This window comes from Ichthyophthirius multifiliis, assembly GCF_000220395.1.
Source record: "Ichthyophthirius multifiliis unplaced genomic scaffold scaff_1120509250191, whole genome shotgun sequence".
In the NCBI taxonomy this organism is placed as follows: Eukaryota; Ciliophora; class Oligohymenophorea; order Hymenostomatida; genus Ichthyophthirius; species Ichthyophthirius multifiliis.
The window spans coordinates 47,234-74,974 of NW_004086990.1; the positions used below are offsets into that span (position 1 = coordinate 47,234).

The 27,741-nt window shown below is 16.7% G+C and overlaps 5 protein-coding genes across 5 annotated transcripts, besides 27 other annotated features; 4 read left to right on the forward strand and 1 right to left on the reverse strand. All coding sequences in view use genetic code 6, as the record gives it.

Moving 5' to 3' along the window:
- Positions 1-1,465: 1,465 nt before the first annotated feature.
- Positions 1,466-5,175, forward strand: IMG5_055060 (hypothetical protein; the record flags this gene model as incomplete). Its single annotated transcript, XM_004037301.1, has 6 exons — positions 1,466-2,223; positions 2,270-3,293; positions 3,337-3,647; positions 3,706-4,127; positions 4,183-4,359; positions 4,403-5,175. 6 exons carry the CDS (start codon positions 1,466-1,468, stop codon positions 5,173-5,175), a joined length of 3,465 nt encoding a protein of 1,154 aa, XP_004037349.1.
- Positions 4,662-4,711: a microsatellite.
- Positions 4,672-4,710: a microsatellite.
- A 149-nt stretch (positions 5,176-5,324) lies between the features above and the next one.
- On the forward strand, positions 5,325-5,627 carry IMG5_055070 (hypothetical protein; the record flags this gene model as incomplete). Its single annotated transcript, XM_004037302.1, has 1 exon — positions 5,325-5,627. One exon carries the CDS (start codon positions 5,325-5,327, stop codon positions 5,625-5,627), a length of 303 nt encoding a protein of 100 aa, XP_004037350.1.
- A 245-nt stretch (positions 5,628-5,872) lies between these two features.
- Positions 5,873-5,913: a microsatellite.
- Positions 5,914-5,994: 81 nt separating this feature from the next.
- IMG5_055080 (hypothetical protein) lies at positions 5,995-8,583 on the forward strand. Its single transcript, XM_004037303.1, has 5 exons — positions 5,995-6,282; positions 6,326-6,542; positions 6,769-7,238; positions 7,283-8,123; positions 8,174-8,583. The coding sequence occupies exons 1-5, from the start codon at positions 6,037-6,039 to the stop codon at positions 8,515-8,517; spliced, it is 2,118 nt and encodes a 705-aa protein (XP_004037351.1). The 5' UTR covers positions 5,995-6,036; the 3' UTR covers positions 8,518-8,583.
- Positions 6,594-6,682: a microsatellite.
- Positions 8,582-8,630: a microsatellite.
- A 127-nt stretch (positions 8,631-8,757) lies between these two features.
- Positions 8,758-8,808: a microsatellite.
- IMG5_055090 (t-complex protein 1 subunit zeta, putative) lies at positions 8,805-10,691 on the forward strand. Its single transcript, XM_004037304.1, has 5 exons — positions 8,805-8,980; positions 9,037-9,940; positions 9,990-10,121; positions 10,178-10,573; positions 10,631-10,691. Exons 1-5 carry the CDS (start codon positions 8,844-8,846, stop codon positions 10,679-10,681), a joined length of 1,620 nt encoding a protein of 539 aa, XP_004037352.1. The 5' UTR covers positions 8,805-8,843; the 3' UTR covers positions 10,682-10,691.
- Positions 10,692-10,769: 78 nt separating this feature from the next.
- Positions 10,770-10,813: a microsatellite.
- A 35-nt stretch (positions 10,814-10,848) lies between these two features.
- Positions 10,849-10,908: a microsatellite.
- Positions 10,868-10,988: a microsatellite.
- Positions 10,876-10,947: a microsatellite.
- Positions 10,989-18,611: 7,623 nt separating the features above from the next.
- Positions 18,612-18,645: a microsatellite.
- Positions 18,646-19,294: 649 nt separating this feature from the next.
- IMG5_055100 (hypothetical protein) lies at positions 19,295-19,711 on the reverse strand (the record flags this gene model as incomplete). The annotated part of the gene is made up of 1 exon (XM_004037305.1): positions 19,295-19,711. One exon carries the CDS (start codon positions 19,709-19,711, stop codon positions 19,295-19,297), a length of 417 nt encoding a protein of 138 aa, XP_004037353.1.
- A 2,465-nt stretch (positions 19,712-22,176) lies between these two features.
- Positions 22,177-22,244: a microsatellite.
- Positions 22,245-22,769: 525 nt separating this feature from the next.
- Positions 22,770-22,812: a microsatellite.
- Positions 22,775-22,812: a microsatellite.
- A 40-nt stretch (positions 22,813-22,852) lies between these two features.
- Positions 22,853-22,899: a microsatellite.
- A 94-nt stretch (positions 22,900-22,993) lies between these two features.
- Positions 22,994-23,074: a microsatellite.
- Positions 22,995-23,063: a microsatellite.
- Positions 22,995-23,083: a microsatellite.
- Positions 22,996-23,093: a microsatellite.
- Positions 23,040-23,072: a microsatellite.
- A 105-nt stretch (positions 23,094-23,198) lies between the features above and the next one.
- Positions 23,199-23,296: a microsatellite.
- Positions 23,202-23,274: a microsatellite.
- Positions 23,297-23,359: 63 nt separating the features above from the next.
- Positions 23,360-23,447: a microsatellite.
- Positions 23,360-23,450: a microsatellite.
- Positions 23,361-23,453: a microsatellite.
- A 1,521-nt stretch (positions 23,454-24,974) lies between these two features.
- Positions 24,975-25,012: a microsatellite.
- A 108-nt stretch (positions 25,013-25,120) lies between these two features.
- Positions 25,121-25,167: a microsatellite.
- Positions 25,168-27,741: the final 2,574 nt, after the last annotated feature.

The window sequence follows — 27,741 nt, forward strand, 5'->3', positions numbered from 1 at the left end:
AAATATAAATTCCATTATTATTTCCTCGCCAGAAAAAAAATAACTTTAAGAATCTTTTAATGAAAATATAGAAGAAAGTTCTTATTTTTCTAATATTAATTATATTAATAATTAACCTTCAAAACCTTTTTTTTTTTAAAATAAAGAAGTATTGTAATAAGAAGAAACATTGAAAAACTAAATCATTTATTATCTTCATCCTAATTATTAAATTGATTTATCTATGCTTTTTTTTCATCAAAAAATGATAAAAAAAATAAATTTTATTGATTAAATTATTGATATATTAAATATTTTATATTAATGTGAAAATAAAAGAAAAAAACAAAATGATTATTTGGAAATAGTTTTAGACTGTATAGCTTTTTTAAACTTATTTGCTCTTAAAAATGTCAAAAATTAGTGTTTTTTGCTTAAAAATGATTCTTTATTAAACATTATCATTTAGTTTTAAGATCCGAATATTATTTAAATGAGTTTTCTTTTATTAAAAAATTTATTTTAGGACAACTTTCCCTTTTTAATAGATTCTTCTCAAATGTTTTTAGAAAGTTTTTTCTTAAGATTACTTAAAAAATTTAATGAAAATTTCAAAAAAAAATTTTTTGTTTTTTGTATTCATTTTTTCGAACTTTTACCTTATTTAGTAACATTAAATGGAAAAATATTAACTTAAAATTAATTTTTTTTAGTCAAATTTATGAATTAAAACAAGTTTGATTTGAATTCATATTTACTTTAATGTATAAATATGCTTTTAGAGTAAAAAATATAAGTATAAAATTATAATTAAATCTAGAAATATATACATATATCCTAAGAAAACGTTTTTTTGACTTCCTTTTTAAGATCTTTTCGTTAAATAAGTTTAAATTGTAATAGTTATGTACATAATTATTTACGCTCATTATTTAGTATTAAACAAATAATAGAAATTTTATAAGATTTGGATGATTGGTGGAATATTAAGTTAGAATTTTTACTATATTTAAATGACATATACCTTTGTAGAAACAAAATAGAATAAAATGAGCTTTCTTAGCTTAAATTCTTGTTTAAATTAGTACTTCCTGATTAGCTATTATCATATGCATTTTTTATAAAAAATTAGACCTTTATAAACTTTTAAAATTGCTTTTTTATTTATAAAGGGCATTCTAATATTTTATAAGATAATAACCTTCAAAGTTAATCAGATAATATTTTTAATTTTATTTAATCTTATAACTAATTTATAATTTTTGGAATCATAAGATCTTTTAGATTTTATGTTTTGAAAGTAATATTTATATTTTAATTTATATATTTGATTTTATTTTTAGGTCAAAGATTTCGAAGATGATTACTTCTTTAATATTTATAAATAATTTGTAAAAGAATTAATATAGTTTTTTTAAAATTAATATGATAATATTTCTGATACTTTCATGTATTTTTGTTAAAAAGAAAACTAAAATTTAATTAGATGTATTTATTTTTATATTTAATAACATTTTAAATAATTTTTTATTATAATAAAAAAAAAGAAAATAGCAAATTAGATTTATGTGAAGCTGAATAACAAAATTATTATACATATTAAAATACATAATAATTATTAAAATAAACAATTGAATAAATAGATGAATTATTAAATATAGATAAGGTTAATTTTTTAACAGAAAATTTATCTATAAGTAAATATTAAAAATTACAATAATAAGCATTCGCAAAACATATATATTTAGTTAATTAATAAAGAGTTAAGAAAAGTATTATTAATAAATATTAATATCAATCTTTAAATTAGTTAACTGAATTCATATTATAAATAAAAAATTAAGATAATTAAAAATTCTTGTTATGTTTAGAATAATATTAAAATATTCTCAATAATAATTCAAATTAAATTAATAATAAATAAAGAATTTACACTTTAAATCTTCTTAATAATGTTCTAAATCGAATTCCTTAAAATTAGGTTAATTAAGTAAAGTTTTTAAGCCTTCTTTGTCAAGCTATTATAAAGGTTTAAGAAAAGAAAATTAAGATTTAATATATAAATACTTTAATTGATTATTTATCAAATCATTCAAATTAAATAAAATAAGTTTTTTATCAATATTTATTGTAAGATTAGTAAAATTAATTTCTTCTATCTATCAAAAATTTAATTTAAGATACTTTTAATGAACTTAAAGAATTTTAGAAAGCTGAAAATATACAAAATGATGAAGAAAAAGAGTAAAAAATAATATTAATAATATTTTTTTTAAAATAAAAATAATAGTTAAAACTTAAAAATTTGGCAAAATTTAATAAATTCAAAAATATAATTTACGGATAAAGATTATTTTTAGAAAATAATAAATTAAAAAATATAATAATTTATCAAAATTCTATAATTAATAAAAATATCATGTGAAAATAATTTTTATTAAATGAAAGACTTCTTTAGAATTCAAATAAATATAAATGGAAACTAAAAAGAATAATAGATAAATTTTATTTTTCTTCTTTCAGAATTATTTTCAAAATATATTAGAAAATTAATAAATTAATCGAATTTATAATTAGGGATTACTTTTATAGAAACATTTATTTAATTATTATAAGGTCCTTCCATTTTAAATCAATACGAATTATCTTAAACTAAGTTTTTGGAAAATATTGAAGATTTAATGATAGGAATATTTGAGGATAAAAGTATAAATGAAGAGTTTAAAAATTCATAATTACTATAATTTAAGTATTAAATAATAACTACTTTAATTTTACTTTTAGAAGCTAATGATAATAAAGAAATAATTGATAGAATAATTACTTTTTTAAATCCTTAAATTTTATTTAAACAAATACATTTGTATCATATTAAATATATGGAAACTATTGATCTATTAAAAAAGTAAAGAATTAGAGGTATTTATTATTTACTTAAGGAAAACCTTTTAGAAGAAAATATTTTTAAAGAATTTTAAAATCTACTGAATATTGAACATATTTAAGAGTTTTTTAATAATAACAATATTCAAAAAGAATCTGTATAAATTGCTTTAGTATAAAAAAGTGCAAATAAATATTTAGATTATTGTTATTAGAGTATAATTTTAATTTAATATTTATCATTTTATAACTAATCTTTCAAATAATAATGTAAATACTCTAAATAAATTCTCGAAATTAACACTTTCAAATCTTATTAATAATTAAAAAAATAACTACTGTCAATAGAAATTATTAACCAATTTAATAGTATTTAAAAAATATATTTTCAGAAACATCCTTTAACCTATTATTTATCTAGAACTTCAAAAGTATTTTAATAATTATATTTATATTTTATTTAAAGATATAAAGGAAAAGTTTTTAGAAAATGTAAATATTAATACAGCAAATGATAAAATTTAAGGATTCCTGCAGACACAAATTTAATTTTAAGATGAAATGATGCATTTTTTGAAATTAAATGCTTTTGGAATTAATATATAACTATCTTTTATGTAGTAAGTTAAAAATATTAATTTGCTCCTTATACTTATTATAACATTCTTTTTATTTTTTGATTTATTCAGTATTATGAATTAGTTTTTTTAATTTATCGCATTATTACAACTAATAATTTCATTACTTATTTGGTTTTTATGGGCCATTCTAGAGTTACCATTAGAGTAATATTATATATATAAAAAATATAGCTTATAAATATAATTTATTTGCATTTTTAAGTTATTTAAAAACTGAAAGAAATATACAATATAAAATGGAAAAATATAAGAGAAATATGATGAATTTAAAATTATAGATTATATTAGAAATAATAAAAAATAAACAAATAATTTATTTGACTCTTAATATAATTTTATCTATTTTAGGATTTTCAGTTTCGAAAATATTCTACTGTTTTCTTCTTTTGGATATAATAGATAGATCTTCTGTTTTAAAAAATATAATAAAATCAATAACTATAAACTCTAAATAGTTAATGCTTTTAATAATTTTAGGAATTATACTCTTATTTATTTATTCTACTATTGCTTTTTATAGTTCTATTAAATAAACTTTTAAATATAATAATAATCCTGAATTAGAAATTTGCAATTCACCTTGGGATTGTTTTTTATTTATATTAGGTTAAGCTTTAAGATAAGGTTATATAAATCTAAATATAAATTAATAAATAAAATTAATTTTGTTATATTAAAGGTGGTGGTATTGGGGATATTGTCTAAATGCCAGATCCTTTTGATTAGTAGAATTATATTAGAAGATTTTTTTATGATCTGACATTTTACATACTTATTAATGTAGTTTTTTTGAATATTATTTTTTGTATTATTATTGATGCTTTTGCAGAATTAAGAGATGAGAAAAAAGCAAGAGGTTTATATTTATATAAAAAAATATTTAAATTTATAATTTTTAGATAATCATCAAGGAAACAAATGCTTTATATGTAATATGGAAAGAGAAAATTTAGAAAATCAAGGAATCAATTTCATCAAACATAGAAAATAATAACATAATTTATGGAATTATGTTTTTTATATTGTTTATTTAAAAACAAAAATAAAGATTTAATTAATGGAACAGAATTTTATATACAAGAATAATTAAAATAAAATAATATATAATGGCTACCTATAGGAAGGGCAAATTTTCATAATAATGAAATAAAGTAAAAAGATTAAAATATAAAATTAAATTAATGATTAAAAATAAAATAATAATTAATTTAATTAAATATATTCAGTATTAATTTTGATTTATAATTAATATATTACTTTTAATATGCTCATTTTTATTTTTTATGTGGTTCTATTTAAAAACCTCTATCAAAAAAATGGTTATAGTATTATTTTCTTGTCTCTTTTTTTAAAAAAAATATGTTATAAAAAATAAATAATTGAAAAATAAAACAAAAAAGATAAAATTATTATAATATTAACTAATAAACATTATATAATATTTATTTTAATAAAATATTATTTATTAAAAAATTTAATAATTTAAAAAAATGTAAAACGATAAATTAGAGTCCACAAAAGTTCTTCCTATTTAAGATCTTATTTCGAAAAACTTTAAACATATCGAAAATTTTCCAATACAAGGAATTACATTTAAGGATATATCTCCAATGTTGTATAATCCTTAAATATTTAAATAGATAATCTAAGCTTTTGCACTTTAACTATCTGAAACAAAATTTAATTATTTAGTTATTTTGGAATCTAGAGGATTTATTTTTGGATCTGCGTTAGGATTATAAATTAATAAAGGATTAGTTATGATTAGGAAAAAGGGGAAATTACCAGGTTAGGTTGAATAATAAAACTTTGATTTAGAATATGGAAAAGATGTTTTTGAAATACAAACAGATGCTATTAAATAAGGAGAAAAAGTTGTTATTATTGATGATATTTTAGCTACTGGTGGTACTGCACATGCTGCTTCTAAACTTGTGGAAAAAATCGGAGGGAAAGTTGAAGCTATTGCATTTCTTTATGAAATTAAAGGCTTAAATGGACGCGAGAGATTATAAAATCATAATATAATTACTCTTCATTCCGAATGATTAATTTTAAATAATATAATAAATATTAATGTATTTGCATTTTTGTTTTAATAACTTATTTACCAAATTAAATTGAGATTTTTTTTAACTAAAATATTATAAGCAATATGCTTACAAAAAAAATGTAAAACAAATATATAAATGTTGCAAAATGGCAAAAAAATATATTAAATTTATATATATTATTTTAAAATTATTACTTTTAAATATATATTAAAAATAAATTGCTTTTAAAAATATAAATAATTATAATTATGGTATAAAAAAAAAAATTAATTTATATTATTAAAATTAGTATTTACAATTTTTTTTTTAAGATTCATAATAATTAAAAATAATAATAATATAAGAAAATAAAATATCTAAAAGAAAAAAAAATATTAGGAATGTTATTAATTAAAAATTAAAATATTTTTTCTAATATTTTTAAAATATATCAAAACAATAAACAAATAAAAAATTATTTTTATATAAATAAAATTTTAATGGAAACTGTAAAAAAACCAACTGTGAGTTTAAAATCACCAATAATGGGTGTTTTTTGTTAAAAAGAATTTGAGTAACTAACTAAAAAAGAATAAATTTATAGCTATTATTTTTCTTAAGCTGCATGGGAAGGTTCTAAAATATGCTATTTTTAAAAATCATACGAAAGTCCGGCATTATTTATAATTTTGTAATTAACTTTTAGTGGTCAAACAATTGACTAATTAAGAAAAAAATCTATAGAAGTAAAAAAATATTGTTTTTTATACAAATATAATAAATAAAAAGAATGGTATAACAGAAGATTAATTTAATTAATTTGTTGTCTATTCAGCTGCTGTTTTTAATAACTGTGGTAATTATAATAGTTTTGGAGATGATAAATTCATTCCTGAAGTAAACGAAATAACTTTTTAAAAAATATTATCTCTTTCTGTAAATTTTACAACAACATACGGAAGCCTTATAACAAATATATACAATGAAATAAAGCCATATTTATATGGTAAAAAAAATCTATATATAAAATTAATATAAGATATACATAAGAGAAAAAATATAAATAAATAAATATATATATATATATATATATATATATATATAAATATTTACATTTATTTATATCTATATTTATATTTATATATAAAGATATTATAATTAAATAAAATATTAATATTAATATCTATATATATATACTTTTATATATTATAATATTATTTAAATAATTTAAGAGCATACTAAAAATCTTAAAAGAATTGGATTACCACCTAATGAAGGCTCAACTGGATATTATTCATCTAATTTATGTAATGAAGAAATAGAAATCATTGATGAACTTTTGTAAATTTTAAATATTAGTTCTCTTAATACTCGTATTGTGAAATTTTGTGAAAATAAATATGCAGTTTTAGTCGCTTCTGTCAATTAATAAAAGATTTCTCATATTTATAAAAAAAAATAGATTGATATTTTATTTGGAGATTTTTCTCCTTTAATCAGAAGAATTACTTAATCTCTTGAGAAATCACTTCCTTTTGTGGCTAATAAAACTTAAGAAAAAATGGTTAAAAAATACATTGAACATTTTAATATTGGAAATATTGATATTCATAAAGAATCTTAAATATTCTGGGTCAAAGATGTAAATCCTGTTATTGAAACTAATATTGGATTTATAGAAACTTATTTAGATCCAAAATAAGTAAAAAAAAAATATTTTATATATTTATAGATTTCTATTTTAAGTTAAGAGCTGAATTTGAAGGATTTGTAGCTGTAGTAGATAAAGATAGGTCAAAAAAAACTAAAAATTTTGTAGATTAAGCTGAGAAGTTTTTAAGCATGCTTCCTTGGCCAAAAGATTTTGAAAAAGATCATTTTTTATAACCTGATTTTACATGCTTAAGCGTTTTGGCTTTTGGATCTGCTGGAACACCTTTAGGAATTAATATTCCAAATTATGATGATATTAGATAAGAGGAAGGATTTAAAAATGTGTATTTAGGAAATTGTATAACTTCTCCTAAGGAAATTTTATTTTTAGACTAAGAAGATGTGGATATAAAAGTTAAAAATTTTCCTGCTGTTATTTATCATAAGGTCATTTTCCATGAATTATTAGGACATGGATGTGGAAAATTATTTAAAAAAGGAAATTATGACGCAGAAAATATTATAAACCCTTTAACAAATGAAAAAGGAATTAATAAATGCTATGGAGAAAATGATACTTGGAATTCTGTTTTCTAAAATCTTTCTAATCCTTACGAAGAATGCAGAGCTGATTCTGTGGCTTTGTATTTCAGTTGCTTTAAAGAGGCTATTGAAGTTTTATAACCTGAATAATTGGAAAATTGGGAAAGTATTAATATTGCTACTTTCTTAGAATTCATTTATTAAGCTTTGATTGGACTGTAATTCTATAATGTAGAAGATAAAAAATGGGGATAAGCTCATATTAATGGCAGATGGGTCATTTTGTAAGTTTTATTAGAAGGAGGAAATGGATTTGTAACTGTTGAAAAATGTTAACACCCTGAAAATAAAGAAAAAGATTGGATTAAAGTTCATATGGATAGAACTTAAAGTTATTAATTTTATTTTGTTTAAGATTTTTTAATTTTTTTTAAAAAAAAGTTAGAACGACAGGATTAGAAAGTATGAAAAAATTCCTTTTAAAATTATAAGTCTATAAATCTACTGCTGATTTCGCTGAAGCTAAAAAAATGTTCGATAATTATTCTTAAGTTAATGAAAAGTTTTTGGAAATTAGAAAAATAATCATAGATAATAAAAAGCCAAGGAGATTAGAAGTTTAAGGTAATTTATTGATGGATTATTCTGGAAAACTTAATTATAAAATTTATGAGGAAAATTTTGACGGAGTTATTTAAAGTTATATTGAAAGATTCCCTTATTTCGATTCAGAAATGTTCGATTTATGGAATAAATATAGAGAAATATATAAACCTGCAATATGATTATTTACATTTAGAATAAAAAATATTAATTATTATTAATTTTTAAATAAAATACAATATTTATAATAATAAATAAATAAAAATAATATATATATTAAAAATATATATAATATTTAATTTTTTTTACTTTTTCTTATTATTTATGAATATTTAACATAGATATATCTATATATTTTATTATATATATATATTAAAAATTAAATATTTTTTTAAATAAATTTAAAATATTTAAAAAAGTATATAATTAACTAAATAAATAAATAAATATCATTAATAAAAATAATTAATAAAGAAAAAAAAAAACTCAAAAAAAAAAAAGATAAATAATGTCCAACGTTCAATACGTGAATTCGAAAGCCGAAGTATTAAGAAAATTTCAAGCCTTAGCAATGAATATTCATGCTTCAATAGGTCTCTAAGAAGTAATGAAGACAAATTTAGGTCCCAAAGGAACATTAAAAATGTAAATAAAATAAAATAATATTATTAAAAGTTAAAAAAAATATCTATAAAAAAAAGGTTAGTAGGAGGAGCTGGTTAAATTAAGTTGACTAAAGACGGATCTGTATTATTACATGAAATGTAAATATAACATCCCACAGCTGCCATGATTGCTCGCTCAGCTACAGCCCAAGATGATATTTGTGGAGATGGAACTACATCTAATGTATTATTCATTGGAGAACTGATGAAATAAGCCTAAAGATTAATCTAAGATGGAATTCATCCTAGAATAATTACAGACGGATATGAAGCTGCAAAACATGAAACTCTCCGTTTTTTGGATGAATTTAAAGTTTCTTACAACGATGATTAGATAGATAAAGCCCTTCTCTTAGCAGTAGCAAGAACATCCTTGAATACAAAATTAAGTCCTGAAATTGCTAACTAATTAGTAGAAATAATAGTCGACTCAATTTATTGTATTAGAAAATCTGAAAGGCCTATAGATCTTCATATGGTAGAAATTATGCATATGGTACACAAGTTATCTACTGATACTCGTTTAGTAAAAGGTTTAGTATTAGATCATGGGGCAAGACATGCTGATATGCCGAAAAAATTGAAAAACTGCTATATTTTAACCTGTAATGTTTCTTTAGAATATGAAAAGACAGAAGTAAATTCAGGATTCTTCTATTCTAATGCTGCAGATAGAGAAAAGTTGATGCTTTCTGAAAGAAAATTCACAGATGAAAGATGTATGAAAATAATTGAATTAAAAAGAAAAGTATGTGATGGAACTAATAAAAACTTCGTCGTTTTAAATCAAAAAGGTATAGATCCTATTTGCTTAGATTTGTTTGCTAAAGAAAATATTATTGCTTTAAGAAGAGCAAAAAGAAGAAATATGGAAAGGCTTGTTCTTGCGTGTGGAGGAAATGCTGTTAATTCAGTTGAAGAATTAACTGAAGATGACCTTGTAATTTTTTTATTTTATTTTGAAAAAAATTATTTTTTACAATTAAAAGGGTTGGGCTGAAGAAGTACATGAACATACTTTAGGGGATGATAAATATACATTTATTGAAGGAGTTAAAAATCCTAAATCATGCACTATTTTAATTAAAGGACCTAATGAACATACTATTGCAATGATAAAGGTAGTTTTTTTATTTTATCTATTAAAAAAAAATTAAATTCTTATATTGTTTAAAAGGATGCTATTAGAGATGGTCTTAGGGCAGTTAAAAATGCTATTGATGACAAAGGAGTTATTCCTGGGGCCGGATCTTTCGAAATTTCTGCTTATTGCAATTTGTAGAAATTCAAAGATTCAGTTAAAGGTAAAGCTAAAATGGGTGTTGAAGCTTTTGCAGAATCATTGCTTGTTATTCCTAAAATTATTGCTGAAAATTCAGGATATGATGTTTAGGATACTATTCTTGAACTTATTGATGAATATAAAGAGAAAAAAATACCAGTAGGTATTAATACTATAGAAAAAGGAACAATTTCTCCTATTTAATCTGGAATTTATGATAACTATATTGTAAAGAAATAATTCCTTCATATGGCTCCTACTTTGGCTTAATAACTTTTGCTTGTAGACGAAGTAAATAATTAAAATTATATAATTATTAATTAAATTATATTATAACTTTAAATATAGATTATGAGGGCTGGTAAGTAAATGGGAGGAGGTGGTCCAGGTCAAATGTGAGATTAATATTAAAAAAAAAAAAAAAAAAAAATTTAATAATAGTTTTTTTATTTATAAAATCATTAAATATTTATAAAATAAGTATTATAAATTTAATTTAAAAAATTTATTTAATAAAATAATTAAATAAAAAATCTAAATATTTAATAAATATATTTATATATATTAAAAAATAAGTTAAAATAGAAAAAAAAATATAAAAATAAAAAAATATATATAAAAATAAATATGATATATTAATTAAAAATATTATTAAAAAAAAATATTATTATATATAAATATATATTTAAATATAAAATTATATATATATAATTAATTATACATATTTATTTATTTACATATCTTTTTTTAATTTCTTTTATATTTTTATTATATTACATATTAAAATGAAAGATTAAAAATAACTTAAATTTTAAATTTTAAAAATAAATTTTTGTATAGATATTATCTTTAACACTTTTGGAAGTATTTTGATTTTATTCTCATATTATAATTTATTTCTTTAAAGATAAATTAATTAACTTAATAATTAAGATATTGATATAATTTAAAAATTTGATTTAATTTTTATATCATTGTTTAAATTATCTTTAATTTTATTATTTGATTTAATTTCATTAAAATAAAAATAAAAATAAATCTATATATATAACATTAGATTTGCAATTAGTTATTTTTTGAATTGTATTTATTCAATTTGGAATGCGTAGAAAATGCCATCTTTTATAAAAATCGAACATTTAACAAATATTTATATTCTTACATTTTTATATGGTAAATTTTAAAATTAATTTGATTAATTTGAATTTTTAAAACATTTTTAAAAAATAAATATTGCTATTTATTCTTGTATTAATTTTTTAATTCTTTCTCATAATTTAGGCTTATTTTAAATTTTATGATTTAATGTTTTATTTGTTAATTTTTTATTAATAAAATTATTAAAACAATATAATAAAATTTGATGTATTTGACTAAAAATAATATATTTTTATTTATAGATTATAAAACTTATATCTAAACAAATTTTCAATTTAATTATATTTTACAAATATTTTTTAATAATTAAAATCTATTAAATTTTTTTTATTTTAATATATTATATTGTGAATTTAATAATCTTTTTATAATATATTTTATTATATCTTTAAAAAGAAAAAAAAAATTATTAATTTTTTTTTTGAGTTTATTTTAAATTTTTGACTATGTAAAAATTATTATTTTCATAATTTTTTTTTATTTTAAAAAGTACGACTTGACTTGTTTATTACTTATTATATTATTGTGTTGTAATTAATTATTAGATTTTATTCTCATTTTTTTAATTTTTATTTATTTAGAGAATTTTCTATTATTTCTATTTGTTTCTTCTTAAATCATTTGTATTTATACATCGATTTTATTAAATATAATATTTTTTTTTATGAAAAAAATAAATATATTTTTGCATTTTAAAATTTTCCGATTTTTAATTTTTAGTATTTCATTCTTTTTTAGTATTAATTTATTATATACTTTATATTTGGATGCATTTTTTTATCTCAAATGTTAATTTTTTTAATTTGTTTTAGTAAAATAAATGAAATTAATTTTTATTTAATTTTATTACGTAAATTATTAATAGATACATTTCATTTATAAATAGAAGAAACATTCATCTTATTGAATTTTTAGTCTACAGAATTTTAGTCTCATTTTAATAATGTTTTTAAATATTAATTTTCTATTATTATAATTATTTAAAGTAGCAATTATTAGTATATAAGGAATACATTATTTTTAATTTTTATATCTTTTAAGTTATTTAAGTTATATCGAATTAAAGATTATTTTTTTAGCTATTTATTGTTAATTATATTTTATTTATATAGAATATCTTTTACTATTTTAATAGCTTGAAAATTTATAATTATTTAAAACCTAACTATTATAATATAGAATTTTTATTGCATGTAATTAAAACTGAGTTCGAAGTTTATTCATTATCAAAATCATTATTATATAATTTATTTGAAAATTTTGATTTTTAATAAATTAATAATTAATTTTTTAGAAAAGGCATTAAATATATTTTATATTAGTTTATAAATTTTTAAAGTACTCAAAATTCTCAAATAAAAATAAATCAAAGATATTTGAATTTAAATTTGAGACAGAATTTCGTCCATTCAAATGAAATTTTCAAAATTAAATAATAAGTGTTTGTAATATGGTTGTTTTTATTAGCTTCTATACATTTTAGAGCATAATATTTATCAATATTAAACTTTTTTCTTATTTCTTTAATATATTAATATCTACATGAATTTTACTACTATAATACTGTTAAATTTTTTTCCACACTAAAAATCAATATATTGATAATTTTTCGATGAGTGAAGCAACTAGGGTTTTTTATTTTTTTTGGTTTTTTTTGAAAATTTGAGGAGTAGACATAGACAATATTATATGATTTATTCAATAATAATAATTTTTGAATTCTATTTATTTTAAACTAATTATACAAAACATGATTTTTTATAATTTCTATAGTATGTATTTTTTAATGATATGTATTTAATATATGGAAAAGCAGATATTTAGCTTCTATAGAAACAAAAAAGTGTGTTTTTTATTAACCCTAAAGTATTTTCCTGTATAAATTTGCTATTTTTGGATTCTCAAAAGCTAAATAACAACGAATTAAGACATAAGAATGCTTCATAACTAAATAAATTTACAGATAGCAGATTATATTTTTTGTCTACCTGCTACCTTTTATTAATTATTTTTATTTATATATTTTGTAATTTAAAAAAAAAACTTCCGGTACTGCATAACATGGATAGTCACATGCTGTTATCAATAATTCATATTCTTATGTATTTAAAAGCCCGAAATAAATAATTTTTATTTGTTTTTCATGATTTAATAAAAAATCTTCAGGTTTCATATCTCTATTTACAATATTTAATTTTTGAATATATTACTTTTAAACGCATTTTTATTTTATATTATTTTTTAAACGCATATTTTTAATAACATAATCGAAAAAAAAAAGATAATAATTAGCAATAATTGAATAAGAGCTAAATATCAAAAACTATGATTCAGCTTATTTTGAAATAAAAAAACTTATAAGTATTCTAATATATATGCAACTTTTTGGAGATAGATAGATAATAATAAAATTTTAGAAAATATATTATTCCTTTATAATCTAAAATTTTGACTATTGATAATATCGAATATCTCAAAGCTACCAAAAATTTAAACTATATATCAAGATTTTTAATTAAAATTAAAAAATAAAAAATAGAAAAATAATAATTTATCTAAAAAAGAAAATACATAAATATATTATGTTAATAAAATAAAAATTATTCTTAAAAACTGATTTAAATTCTTAATTATACTAAATTAATTATTTTAATAAAATTTTGATAAAATAAATGAAATTGAATAAAAAAAAATTAAATTAAAATATTTATTTTAATTTCATTAAAATACTATACGTTATTTATATTTTAAAAATAATATTCCCATAATAATAAGAATTTTCAAAATGATAAATATATATTTTTATTAAAAAAAAAAGATTCTTAAAATGTCTTTAAATTATGAATTAAATTATTTTTTTAAAAAATAAATAAAATAAAAAAAAATTGATTTTGATATTATATTTAAAAGAAGTTAATAATTTTCATTTTCTAAACAGTTGTTTTTAAGACGATAATTATTTTAAAACTTTATTTCTTTATTTTATTTAATTTTAATAATTAATAAATTTAAACCTAAAATGATATATTATAATTTATGATTAATTCTTCCTTGGAGTTCAATTTTATAATAGAGAAGTTTTCTTTTTTTTATTAGTATTAAATAATTCCTTATTCTTTATAAATTTCAAAGTATAATCACATTTTTTTTTTTTATCTAAAAAAGTATTTTTATAGAATAGTTTTTCATAAATATTTTTTATTCTTGAAGTCTGATTTGATTTATTTTAAATTAAAAAATATCTAATTTTTTATTTTATTTAATTATCAACTTAACATAATGATACTTATTTGTTTATTTATTTCAAATTTTACTGTTATTGTTATTAAAAAAGTTAACTTTTATTTTATTTCTAATCTCTTTGTGATTTTGTATTTTTCTATATTGGATTTTCTTATGCTATTATTAATTTAAGTTTATTTTTTTACATAATATTTTCAAGATGATTTGCTTTTTATAATATAATTTATAATAAATCAGTTTGTTCTAATCCTTTAGATTTCGAACGTTAATATTCATGAGTTTCTTCTTTATATAAAGGACTTTTTATTTTTTATATTTGTAGCTATTTCATTGTATTACCATAGTTATGTCCATAATTATTTTAAATTAAATTTATATCTTAGTCTTAAGATATACTATTTGAAGAATCGCCTTAATTGGGCTTTATTTTTATAAATTAATTATTTTTTTTTATATTGAATTCAAAATTCATTTATGAAATTTAATTTATTTTATTTATTAAAAAAAAAATTAATTTTTATTTTTTCTTTATTATATATTTTTTTATTAAAATGAGTGAAAACAAAGATAATGTAATGGAAAAATATGTTGCATTAACAACAAGATATATAGAAAACAATGTTAAATGTATAAAAATAAAATTAATATATAATTAATACAAATTTAAGTTTAAAATAAATTTATCATTTTTAAATAAAAGTAAGCAACATGAAATTATTTACTTTAAATAAAATGAATGAAGCTGCATTAGTTACTTTTAAAAAAAATGAAGAAAAAATATTTGTTATTGAATAATAAGTTTAATAATCAAATGAATAATGTTTTTTCAATTAATAATTTAAATTTATTTTTTATTAATTTAATATTTAAGATAATTAGCTTCAATAATATTTTCTAAAATTGATGAAATAGGAAATAATATATAAGGCATGGAATCTTCAGTGGAATATTTAGATGTTATATTATCAAGGATAGGTATTTTTTTAAAAAAAACTTAATTAATTATAATATGGATATTTTTTAGAATAAAAACTAAATGATTTATAATCTTTAGATTGAAAAATTAATTAATTTTTGGATATATTGATTATACGATATATTTATTTTATTAAATTGTAAAATTAAAAATATTTTTTTGTTTTATATCTAATATATAATTTTATTTTTTTATATAAATTCAAAACTTCTTATAAAAAAGTATTAATTTAATCAATCAAATTTTCTTGATTTTAAATAAAATTTTTAACATGGGCATATAATACTATAATAAAGTAAATTATTTTAGAAAAATATTGACAATAATTATTTAGATTAATAAAAAATTGAAATATAAATTATATCTTAATCATAAAAAAATTTTTATATAGTATTAAGTTTATTAAAATATATAATCTAAAAATACTAACTTTCTAAAAAACAATTTTTAAATAATTTTTTTTATCTAAATCAAAAATCTTAACTATTATCTCTACTTTTCCTATTGAATATAGTACTTTATTTTTTTGATGATTAAAAAACAATACTATTATTATTTGAACTATTTTTCTTTGAGGATTTTCTTTCAGGTGATTTTAAATAAATATCAGATGTAGTAGGAGAAAATGTAGACGATTATAAAGAGTTTATGCCTTATTAATTAATTTTATTAGAAATAATAACAGAAGTAGTATATTATTTATTAAACAATCCTTAGTTGAAAGTTTATAAGAGTTTTTATCTTTTAATTTTTTTTAATTAATCATCAATTTATTAAACCTCATTTTTTTATTCATCAAGCATTTTCTTAGCTAGCTATTTTTCCCAACTTTTTTTAAGTTGATGTACTGGAGTTGATTCTTAAGTTTAACTTCTTGTACTTATTTTAGAACTATAAAGCTAATAATCTTCACTTATTTCAATCAACGGCTTATTTTTAGATTTTTGGCTTCTTTTTGGCTACTCTGCTGATTCTATAGAATTATTAATTTCAAAATTTTTAAATGTTACTGATTTTTAAACGATATTATTATTTCGTTGAATCGATTTTGTTTAAATATTTATTAAATTTTATTCCTTCTTTTATTCATTCAATTCATTTTAAAATTTAATACTTTCTTCACTTTTTAAACAATTTTCAAGACAGTTTTCTAAATATAATTAATTTTTATTTATATCTTTACTATTGTCAGTATTTCTAGATATAATCTTTTATATAAATATTTTATTTATTTATATATTTAAAAAATATAACATTATTTTATTCCGTTTTTATTTATTCATTATTAGATTATATTGTGCATAAAATGGGTCTTTACGTAGACTAGCATGTAATTAAATTGTTTTTAGAATCGTTCGTATAATTTATAGATGAAAGAGTAAATAGTTTATTTTAAAGTAGTATTTAATTTTTTTTAGCACTTTATGATTTTAGCAATTCATCTTTTTCATCTTTACGCGATTTACAATAGCAAGGACCCATTTTAATATATATTTTTTTAAAAATAAATATTTGTTATGACTTTATATATAATAATCTTTTATTAATTTCATCTATTAAAATTGACTATTATATTGAATTAATGTGATAAAATTAATATAAATGAATTTAAAAAACTATAAATTATTATTTAAATAAAAGTATTCATTTTCGAATAATTAAAATAAAGTTTAATATACTCTATTATATTTATTTAATTATTTTTTTTTATCTATAAAATTTTAATAGCAATAAATATTTTTATATCTTTTATAATTTTATATTTTAATGTTGTTTCTAGAAATAAAAAATTGGATTTAATTAGTTGATTTTATATAAAATGTTCAATCAATAAAATAAGATTTTATTTCTATTTAAATAAGGTTTAATTTTTTAAATAAATAATAGAATATAATTTTCTTTTGTTTTTTTTTTAGTCTTTGTAATAAATAGGATTAATATAATGTTAATTTACTTTAATAAGTTTTCTGTTATAAATTTTCTGGTCTGAAATTATATTTCTAGTAATTATTAATTTTTTGACAAAAAAATAGCATAAAATAAATATATAAAGAAATGGATTAATAGATAATTAAAATTTATTTAATTTATGCTAGTTTTTAGATAAATAAGAATAATTAATATATTTTAACATTAATTTATAGTATACTTTTATTTTAATTTTTTTAATATCAAAATAAGTAAATCTAAAATTAATCAAACTACTATTGAACGGCTTGGATAAACGATATAGAAATTTGATAATTTATAAATTTTTTAGATTTAATTTAGGTATTTTTTTTTATAAGAGTATTTTTTTAATGTTTTTAAGTAAAAATAAATTCTAAGATGAAGGAGTTATAAAGTTTTTTAGACTAATTAGAAATTTAAAATAAATATAAAACTTTACAATTGATATAAAGTTATAAATAATTTAATTATTTAATTTTTATTAATTTGATTAAAAGGTAAAATGGATTAACCTATAAAAGTGGAGAAGAAATAGGATAAACATTAAAATAATTTAAAAATATAAAAACTTTAAATATTCAGCTTTCGTACATTTTTTATTTTTTAAATTAGTCTAAAGAATTAAAAGGTAAAATAATATTGAATCCAAAGGATTAATAGGTATTTGCTAAAGTTTTTTAGAAGATTCAAATAGTCTTTAACATTTAACGATTGATGTAAGGTTATTTAAATCAAATTTAGGAATTTGAAACAATAAAATAATTAAAAAATATACAGTTCAAATAACATATTTGATGAAGGAATTGTTATTCTTTCTTAATGTTTATAAAATTAATAAAAAATAAAATATTTATAATTAGATTTAGAGTAAAAAATATAATAATAATAAATACAAATAAATATAAATTTAGTAATAATTTAATATAAGATGAAGGAATAAATTATTTATTAATTAGTGTGAATAGATTAATAAATTTGAAAGAAATAAAAATAAATATAAGGTTTATAATTTTCAAAAATTTAAATTTATCAAAAAAAAAAGTTATAATAATGTAAATGACATTCAATTAAAAAATTTATTTATTTAAGTAAAGTTGTAATAATTTGAACTTTAAATTATGTAACAATTTATTCTTTTTATTTTTATTTTAATTTTTTATTTTTAAGTGCTAATAAATTATGTAATGATTTTGCTTAAAAACTTGCTTATTATTTATAATTTTTTATTAAATTGAGTATCTTAAATATTGATTTTAAGTATTTATAACAATTTAAATTTAATTTTTAATTTCTTTATTATAGTTTTAATTAAATAAATACATAAACTTATTCAAGATTTATATATTAATTAAGAAAATTAAAGTTTTTATATTTATTTAATTTTGGATTTAAGTAAAAAAAATAAAATATTTTAAATAAAATTAAAATAGAGATAAGAATCAATAAAGAATTTTAGAAAAAACTATAATAAAAAAACTTCCTAAATTAATATGAATAATTAATTAGAAATATATTAAACTGAGTATATAATTTAATTTATATTAATTATATTTTTATAACTAAACTGCATTTAAAAGAAAAATTTAAAATAAATAAATCTAAAAATAAATACAAAATAGATAATATAATGTTAATATTATAAAATCTTATTTCATATAATTTATTAAATATATTTATATATTATATCAGTTAACATTAATTTAAATATTTTTTTAATCGATTTAAATACATTAAAACTTTTGGGCTTCTTCATCATTACTTTCATCTCTTAGAATACCACTTATATTTTTATTTTTTTTATTGATCATGTTAAGAATTTTTTCAAACTATTCATCATTTTGCAAATCTTGGCTTTTTTAATCTTTAGGAGACAAATTATTATATATTGTATTATCGCTATTAAAATCAATACTATTATAAAAGATATCAATATTTTTTACTGCATGTGTAAAGTTTCTAGCAAATTAAGCTGTCATAAAATCGAAATCTTAATCAGATTAAAATCCACAACTTTTAGTTAAGACAACTACTTATTACACTATTTAACTTTATAATTCTGATAAAGATTTAACCTGTCCTACCTATTCGCAAATTTAGTACATTTGTTTAGTTAATTCGTCAATATCGTTTTGGTTGTTCTAATGTTTTTTTTTAGTTGCTTTATTTCAAAATGATACTATACTATTTTTTTTGCCTAATTCAATATTTAATCTACTTCTTTGCAATGAATTTAATTAACTATATTTTTAATTTATTATGCTTAATTTGGATATATATCTTATACTATTAGTAATACTTAATAAATAACTGTTTTTATTAAATTGTAACTCAATTTATTTATTTGACATCCTGATGCTGTTTTCTTAATAGTTGTAAGAGTTTATTCTTTAATTTTTTCTACGAAAAAATTATTTGTTGAATTATAAAGTTTTTGAGATTCATCTTATTATTCTTGTCTAAAAAGATTTATATCATTTATAAGTTTAATCAGAAAGCTAAAAACACATTACAAAAGGGATGAATTAATCTAATGAGATATTTCGTTTATTATCTGTAATGTATAGCTGACTATAATTATTATTTAATAATTTTTTTATGTCATTTGACTGTTTTCAAGTTAATATATGCATTTTATTGACTAATGTAATATATGAAGAAAAGAATTTTGGGATATTTAATGAAAGTTTTTAGAATTTGTATCTATGAAATTTTTTTTTCTTCTTGAATATGTTAATTTTAATTAGGCTTGATTTTCAAAAGAATTATGTTTGAAGATATTTCAAAGGCATGCATTTATAATTTACTTATATTATTGCAGATGTAAAGTAAATTAATAATTAGTTCATCTGTTATAATTGGTAAATTATTAAATTTCTCGTTGCATTCGAGAACTATTTACATTAAGTTAAGTCCTTCATTTATGTATTATATGTCTTCATTTTCCCATTATTTATTTTTACAGGATTTAGGAGATGTAATACATGAAGATTTATTGTCCATGTAATCAGTTATTTCGTTAGAAAGAGTAATTAAAAGACTTAATAGAACTGAACTATCAGGAGATTATTATAAAACATATTTTTGGAAAGAATTATATATTAAATGTTTAAATTCTGGATCAAAATTAAAGGAATTTAGGTTAATTAAATTACATTTTATAATTTTTATTTATAAATGAATTAATATTGGCAAATCAGATGTTTATTAAGAAATTAGAAATTGAAAAAGCTCAAAGGCAGAAGATTTCACTTCAATTTCTTAAGAGTTTTAGAGTATTTAGTTAGACTAAGATATAGCAGAAGAAATTTTTTTATTAATATTTTCTTAAGAGGCTTAAGAATAATTAGGGTTGAGTTAATTTTCGCCTATTTTTATTTTATTAATATTATTATAATTTTAGTAATAGGAAGATTGTTTTGTTATACTCAAATATTCAATAAGAAATTCTAATAAATGAATTTAATAGTTAATTTGAACGCTTTCTTTTTTTGAAAGAATTATTGTTTGATCAATCATTTAATGAATTTACAGCTCTTTTTTCCATTTTGATTTATCGAAGAAATAAAAAAGATTTATTAAAAAACTATTGAAACTTTTGTATTGAAATGATCTTTTTGCAAATATCATAATTATGTTGAAACAATTTTTTATTATTTAGTTTTTTTATTTATTTTAGAGACTATTTGCATTAATTATAGTTTATAAAATAAAGTAAAAAAATAGTAATTATTTCTCGTTTTGTATTACTTGTTGACATTTTGTTTTATTTAAAACTGCTTCGTATGTCATAAGCATTATATTTATTGCATTTAATTATTCTTCTATATTTTCTTAGAGAACTTAGTCCATTATTTTTTGTAAATATTCCTATAAATATTCTATAATATTAAATATTTTATCTGTTATATATGGATCCTTGTGGATTTAGGAAAATTTAATTAAAATTGGTAGAAAATTTAATTAATTTTCTAAATAAAAAGGATTCTATTCTTAATCAAGGATAAAAAGGGCGATTTCTGCAAAATGTATTTCAAAAGAAACGAAATTGTCACTAAAAAAAGTTATTTAGTCATTATTTTATTGATCTTTATTTGCAGATTGTTATTCTTTTTCATTTTTAGAATTTTAATAGGAATTATCTTTGATATTATTCTTAAATATAATATGCTATTGCGTATAGTTTTTTAAATTTTATACTAATACTTCTAATATTATTAGTGTTACCCATTAATTTCCATAATCATTTTTATATAATATTAAACGGGCTAATAAATATTTGATTGTATCAATTAATCTTATATTTGTATCTTGAATATGGTCTGATAATGTACGCGCTTACAATTTTACTTGATTTTCTATTTTTTAAATCTGCTTTTATATGAAATTAGCGTATGAGACTTTACTTTCTTGCATATCTAATTGGGTTAACTTATTTTTTGTATATTCTATTTATTTATATTAAAACTTTTTTTGAGTTTATATGTTGTTGTATGGATGAAGTAGTTCATAGCAATCATCTAATATATTTTAATATACCAAAATTGGTTTTCTTGAACAAAATTATCCCATTTTATTTATTTGTATTTTAAAAAGTTTTATTTATTTATTTGTTTTTAAATTAGTTTTATTTTATTTTGGTTTATAACTTTTAAATTTCTTTTTTTTAATACAAATTTTTTTTATTATTGGTTAATTAGTTTTTCCTTAAAAATATACAATATATTTATATAATATTATTATTAGATAAAATAATTATAATTATTTAACATTTCTATATTATAATTAATAAATATTAATTTAATATATTATTTAAATATTTTAAACTATTTACTAATATATACATATATTTTATAATTTTAAATAATTATTTAACTATATGCATTTATTATTTTCAATTAAAAATATTAAATTATTATTTTCTAAATTATATATATTTTTAATATTATAACTGTTTTATGATCGAAATATTTTTTAAATGATTAATATATAAAATTTATTAAGTTAATAGAAAAAGATTTATATTTAATTCAATTAATAATTAAATTTGGATTTTAAAAATTAGCAATCCAAATATTAGTATAAATAATAAAAAAATTATATTATAAATTTTAGTATAAACTTATCAAAAAAAATTATAGTTCAAAACAAAAGATATTGCAAAATATAAAAAATTTAAACAATAAAAAAAATTTACAAAAAAAAATAAGTAAATTATATCAAAAAAAATTATTTAATATAATAAGAAAATAAATAAAAAATAAAATGAATTAAAATAAAAATATAAAAATAATATATTATTGATAAATAATTTTAGAAAATCTATTAAATAAGATAAATTTATCACAGTATAAGATGTTTATAAAGAAATTTAAAATTTAAAATCGTAAAAAAAAAAATTAATGTATTAAAAAAAAAAATATCAATATATAAAATAAAAAAATTAATTTAATAAAATAAATAATTAAGTTTAAAAATATTAAAATTCATAATAGTAATTTTTCTATATATTTGTAAAAAAATAATTTAATAAAAAGTATTATTTTAATATTGAAATTTTAATTAAATAAATAAATATAAAAAAAAAAATGGATAATATATATAAAAATATATATAAATATATAATTATATTTTATATAATTTATATATATATATATATATATTTATAATTTAAATTTTTATATATATTTTACAAATTATTTTATTAATCTTAGTTATAAGAAATTTATTATATAAATTATGAATTTTAATGGAATTATTTTTATTTTAAATTTTTTATTTATATAATTATTTATTTTTAATATTATTTTAATGTTATAATATTATCATTTTTAATTTTTTTTATTTCATTTTAATAAAAATGTAAATCAATACAATATTTTCTTAATGATTTATATTATATTTAAGTCTTTATCATTATTATTAGTTTTTTTTTTATTATAATAAAAGTAATTAATTTTTTTTTTTTTTAACAATTATTATATTTAAAAATATACTTTTTTTTAAGTATTAATTAATCTTCTTTATGTTATTTAAAATCTTTTATTTTATAAAATTATTTTATAATTTAATTAAAATAATATAGTAATTCATTTTTATTTTTCTTACTTTTATAAATATAATAAATCATAAATTCAAAATTAATAAAGAAATTTTGTTACTTTAATTAAAACAAAGCTTTTGAATCTGCAAGGTATGTGTTTTAATTTTAATATTTATAAAATAAATTAAAATAAATACTCTTTTTTTTAAAAAATTAAGATAATAGAATTAAAACTTGAAATAATAAAAGAATAACATTAAATAGATATAAATCAATTTTATATAATTTATAAATAAGGATAATTTATTTATGCTTCTTAATGTTCTAATGTATCAATTTATATGCAAAAAAAATAAAAATGAAATAAGTGATTTTAGTGGTATTTTTATATTTAAAAAATCATTATTTTAAATATATAATATAGAATTTTAAATATTTGAAAATAATGATATCTTGAATAAAGTATAATAAAAATATACAATCAAATATATAATTAATGAGGAATTGCTATTAAATTATACATTTTTAGCAAATAATTAAGGTATGCAAGTAATAGGAATTAAATAAATATATGAAAAATAATAAAAAGATAATTTAATTTTAAGACTATTATGCTATTCCAATTAATATAATAAATATGGAATATTCTGAATTATAATAAATATTATTAGTGATAAAAAACCTTATAGATAAATGACTTGTAATAACTATATGTTTCTGACTTATAACTGTAAATATTAATTAGACTTTCCGCAGTTAATTTATAATAACTTTTAAATTATTTAATTAAATAATTTAATAATAATGCAATAAATAAGAATAAATTAAGTAGTAAACTGAATAATAACTTGAAAATCTGTAAAACTGCTTATCATAAATCAAATGAAAAATGTTGATTATCCTTTAAAAACATATAAACTAGACTTTGTGACTAAAACAAAAGGTAATTTGGATATAAACTACAAAAAATGCTTATATAAATAGAAAACTAATCAAAATATTGATATTCTTTATTTATATTTATTGATTGAGCAATTGAGTGTTTTTTATATTCGCCTTTATTTACTTTGCTTTAATCAGCAAAATACAATAAAAATTATAACAATGCCAAATTAAATAATTCTGATTATAATTATTATAATTAATAATAGTAAATAAAAATTATAAAAAAAATCGGACATAATAAATAAAAGTTGGTTTTGTAATACTTATAATTTGATAAAAATAATAGATATAGTTAATCTTTTTTCCCATTTTTAATAATTAGTTACTTTAAATTATTTATATGAAAAACATACAGATAAAATGTATATTTATTTATTTTTTAAAAAAAAAATTGTAAATAAAATAAAGATTTAAATAATATTTATTCTTAACCTTTTTAAACATATAATAATTTATTTTTTTTGTAATAATTGGATAAACTTATTAAAATTTATTTATTAATTTTTTTATCATTTTCTTTATTTCTTTTTACTTATTTTTCTTTAAGATTTACTTCATTGTTTTTCAGTTTTATAAATAATTTTCTTTTTCTTTTATTTTACTTCTTTGTTTTTTGCTATTAATTTTCTTTTTTAGACTTTTAATTTTAAGAATTTTCTCGTAACTTTTATAATTTTTTACTTCTAATATCCTTCATCTATGTTAATTTGAAGGAATATATAATTCATCTTATATAGTTTTTATTTTTGTTTATTCTCCTATACATATTTATTTATAGGAGAAGAAAATGTATTCTTAAATTAGGAAGCTTATCTTACTTTTCTTTATATTAAATTTGTCCTTTAGAAAGAAATTTTAAATATATTATTAATTTATAAATATGTAAATTTTTTATAAAAATTAATTTATTTATCTATAAAATTTTTAATTTTTCGCTAATTTTTTAGTTTATAAAATTTGTTTATCTAAATTATGAAAAAGCGCATTTTAATATAATTTAATTTTCAAAAACAAAAAAAATATCAATTAAAAAAAATGAGTAAAAAAAATATTTAAGAACTCAAGAAAATAGAAATCATGAATCAGAACTTTTTTAGCTTTCCTATTCAACAAATAGTAAAAACAAAAAACAAAAAATTATAAATTTTTTATATTTGTTAGGAAACCTTATTAAGATGTAAACTTTATGAAATCGGAGAATTAAATTTACAAGGAAATAAATTATCTACTATCCCTGATATTTAGAATTTTTTAGGATTAAAGATATGTAATTTGAGTTAAAACTAAATTGGATAATTAAGAACTTTAGTGTTTCCTTAATATTTAGAAATATTGGACTTGTCCTCTAATTAAATATAGACTTTATGGGAAAAAGATTAGAAAGGAATAACAGTATTATACTTTAAAGAATTTAAATAAATCCAAAAAATAAATCTTTCAAACAATTTTATTGAGAAAATACCTTAGGAATTTTTATCTTAATCTAAAATAAGTATTTTGGAAATTAATTTATCTCATAATAGAATACAGAAAGGTGTAAAAGTTTTCATTAATTTTTTTAATTTAAAAATGTAAAATATCTGTTTAAATATATTTTTTTATTTTATTTTTGTTAAAAGCTTAAATTTAAGTAATAACCTTCTTTCTAATCATCAAGAGTTTAAATATTTTTAAGGAAAATTATAAAATCTTACTTTTTTAGACGTTTCAGATAATAAGTTTGAGAAGTAAATAAATATTTGACCTTTTTTTAATATTTTAATTTTTTTAAGTAGAAATTGTGAAGAAACAATAAAAAATTATATTTCTTTGAAATGTATCCTTAATTCTAAATTTGATTAAAAGAAAAACAATATAAAAAAAAATGTTATTTATAATTAAGTAAATGTTGCCTAAAAGTTTAATCCTAATAAGATATGCTAGAATATTTTTAAACCTGAAAAAAACATATTCAACTAAAAACATGAAAAATATGAAGAAAACATTAATTAAAATAATAAAATAATCTAATAAATACAGGGGCATTAATAATAAAATTGTAAAATATTTATTTAATTCTATATAAAATGAAATTATATAATATATAGAATTTAAAAGATCAAGATCATAAAGTGAATATTAAATCTAAAATTTTAAATATTAAGCTAATAAAGTTCTATAAACTAATTTATATTCTAAGATTCTTTTTGATATTCCTGAATATTCATAACCCAAAACTAAATTTTTAAAAGAAAAACCTTTCAGTAATAATAACAGCATAATTATTAGTTAGATCTAGAATCTTAATAATAGTGAAGATAATATTGAGCAAAATAGTGATGTAGATGATTCAGGTCGAAAAAATGATAAGAATTTATTAAGCTTGTTGAACTAAAACGATACTTAAAAAAATAATACTATTAACGAGTCTCAAATTAATATTTTAAACTCTCCTTTTTAATGCCTTAACTAATAATATACCAAGTAAATTTTGTTTGTAATATATTTATATAAAATCATACTTTTTAGCTTTAAAGATCATTATTAATCAAATAAAAATATGAAGGTTTCTTATGAAAAATAAGAAAAAGATATATTTTTAAAATAAAATTATGATTTGAAAATTTAATTAGATTAATGTAGATTATAAACTTTGGAATATTTTGGTATTTTGGATTATTTACTGAAAGAAAGTAAACTTATTTATTGAGTATTTATGGATCTTATTTTATATTTTTTATAGTTTTTAAAGATGAACATTTATACATATTTAATTAATTAAAAGAAAAATATTAAATTGATAAGGAAGAAGCCTATTAATTTATCAAATAATTAGTTTAAAAGAAATTTCATATGATTGATAAACATGAGAATGATGAATCTACACAATTATTTACTTAAAATAATTGAAAAAAAAACAGAAAAAATTATTATTGTTTAAAGATTAATATTTTTGTTCGTATTTTTTAAAAATATTTTTATTACTATTAATATTTATTTTAAATTATATTATTAAAAATGTTATATATAAGTATATTTTTTAAAAAATCATTATATATATTTTTATAATAAAAGCTAATGGATATATATTTTAAATGTAAGATTAAAATTATATATAATTATAAAGTTTATACAATATTAATTGAAATTAATATTAATATTAAATAT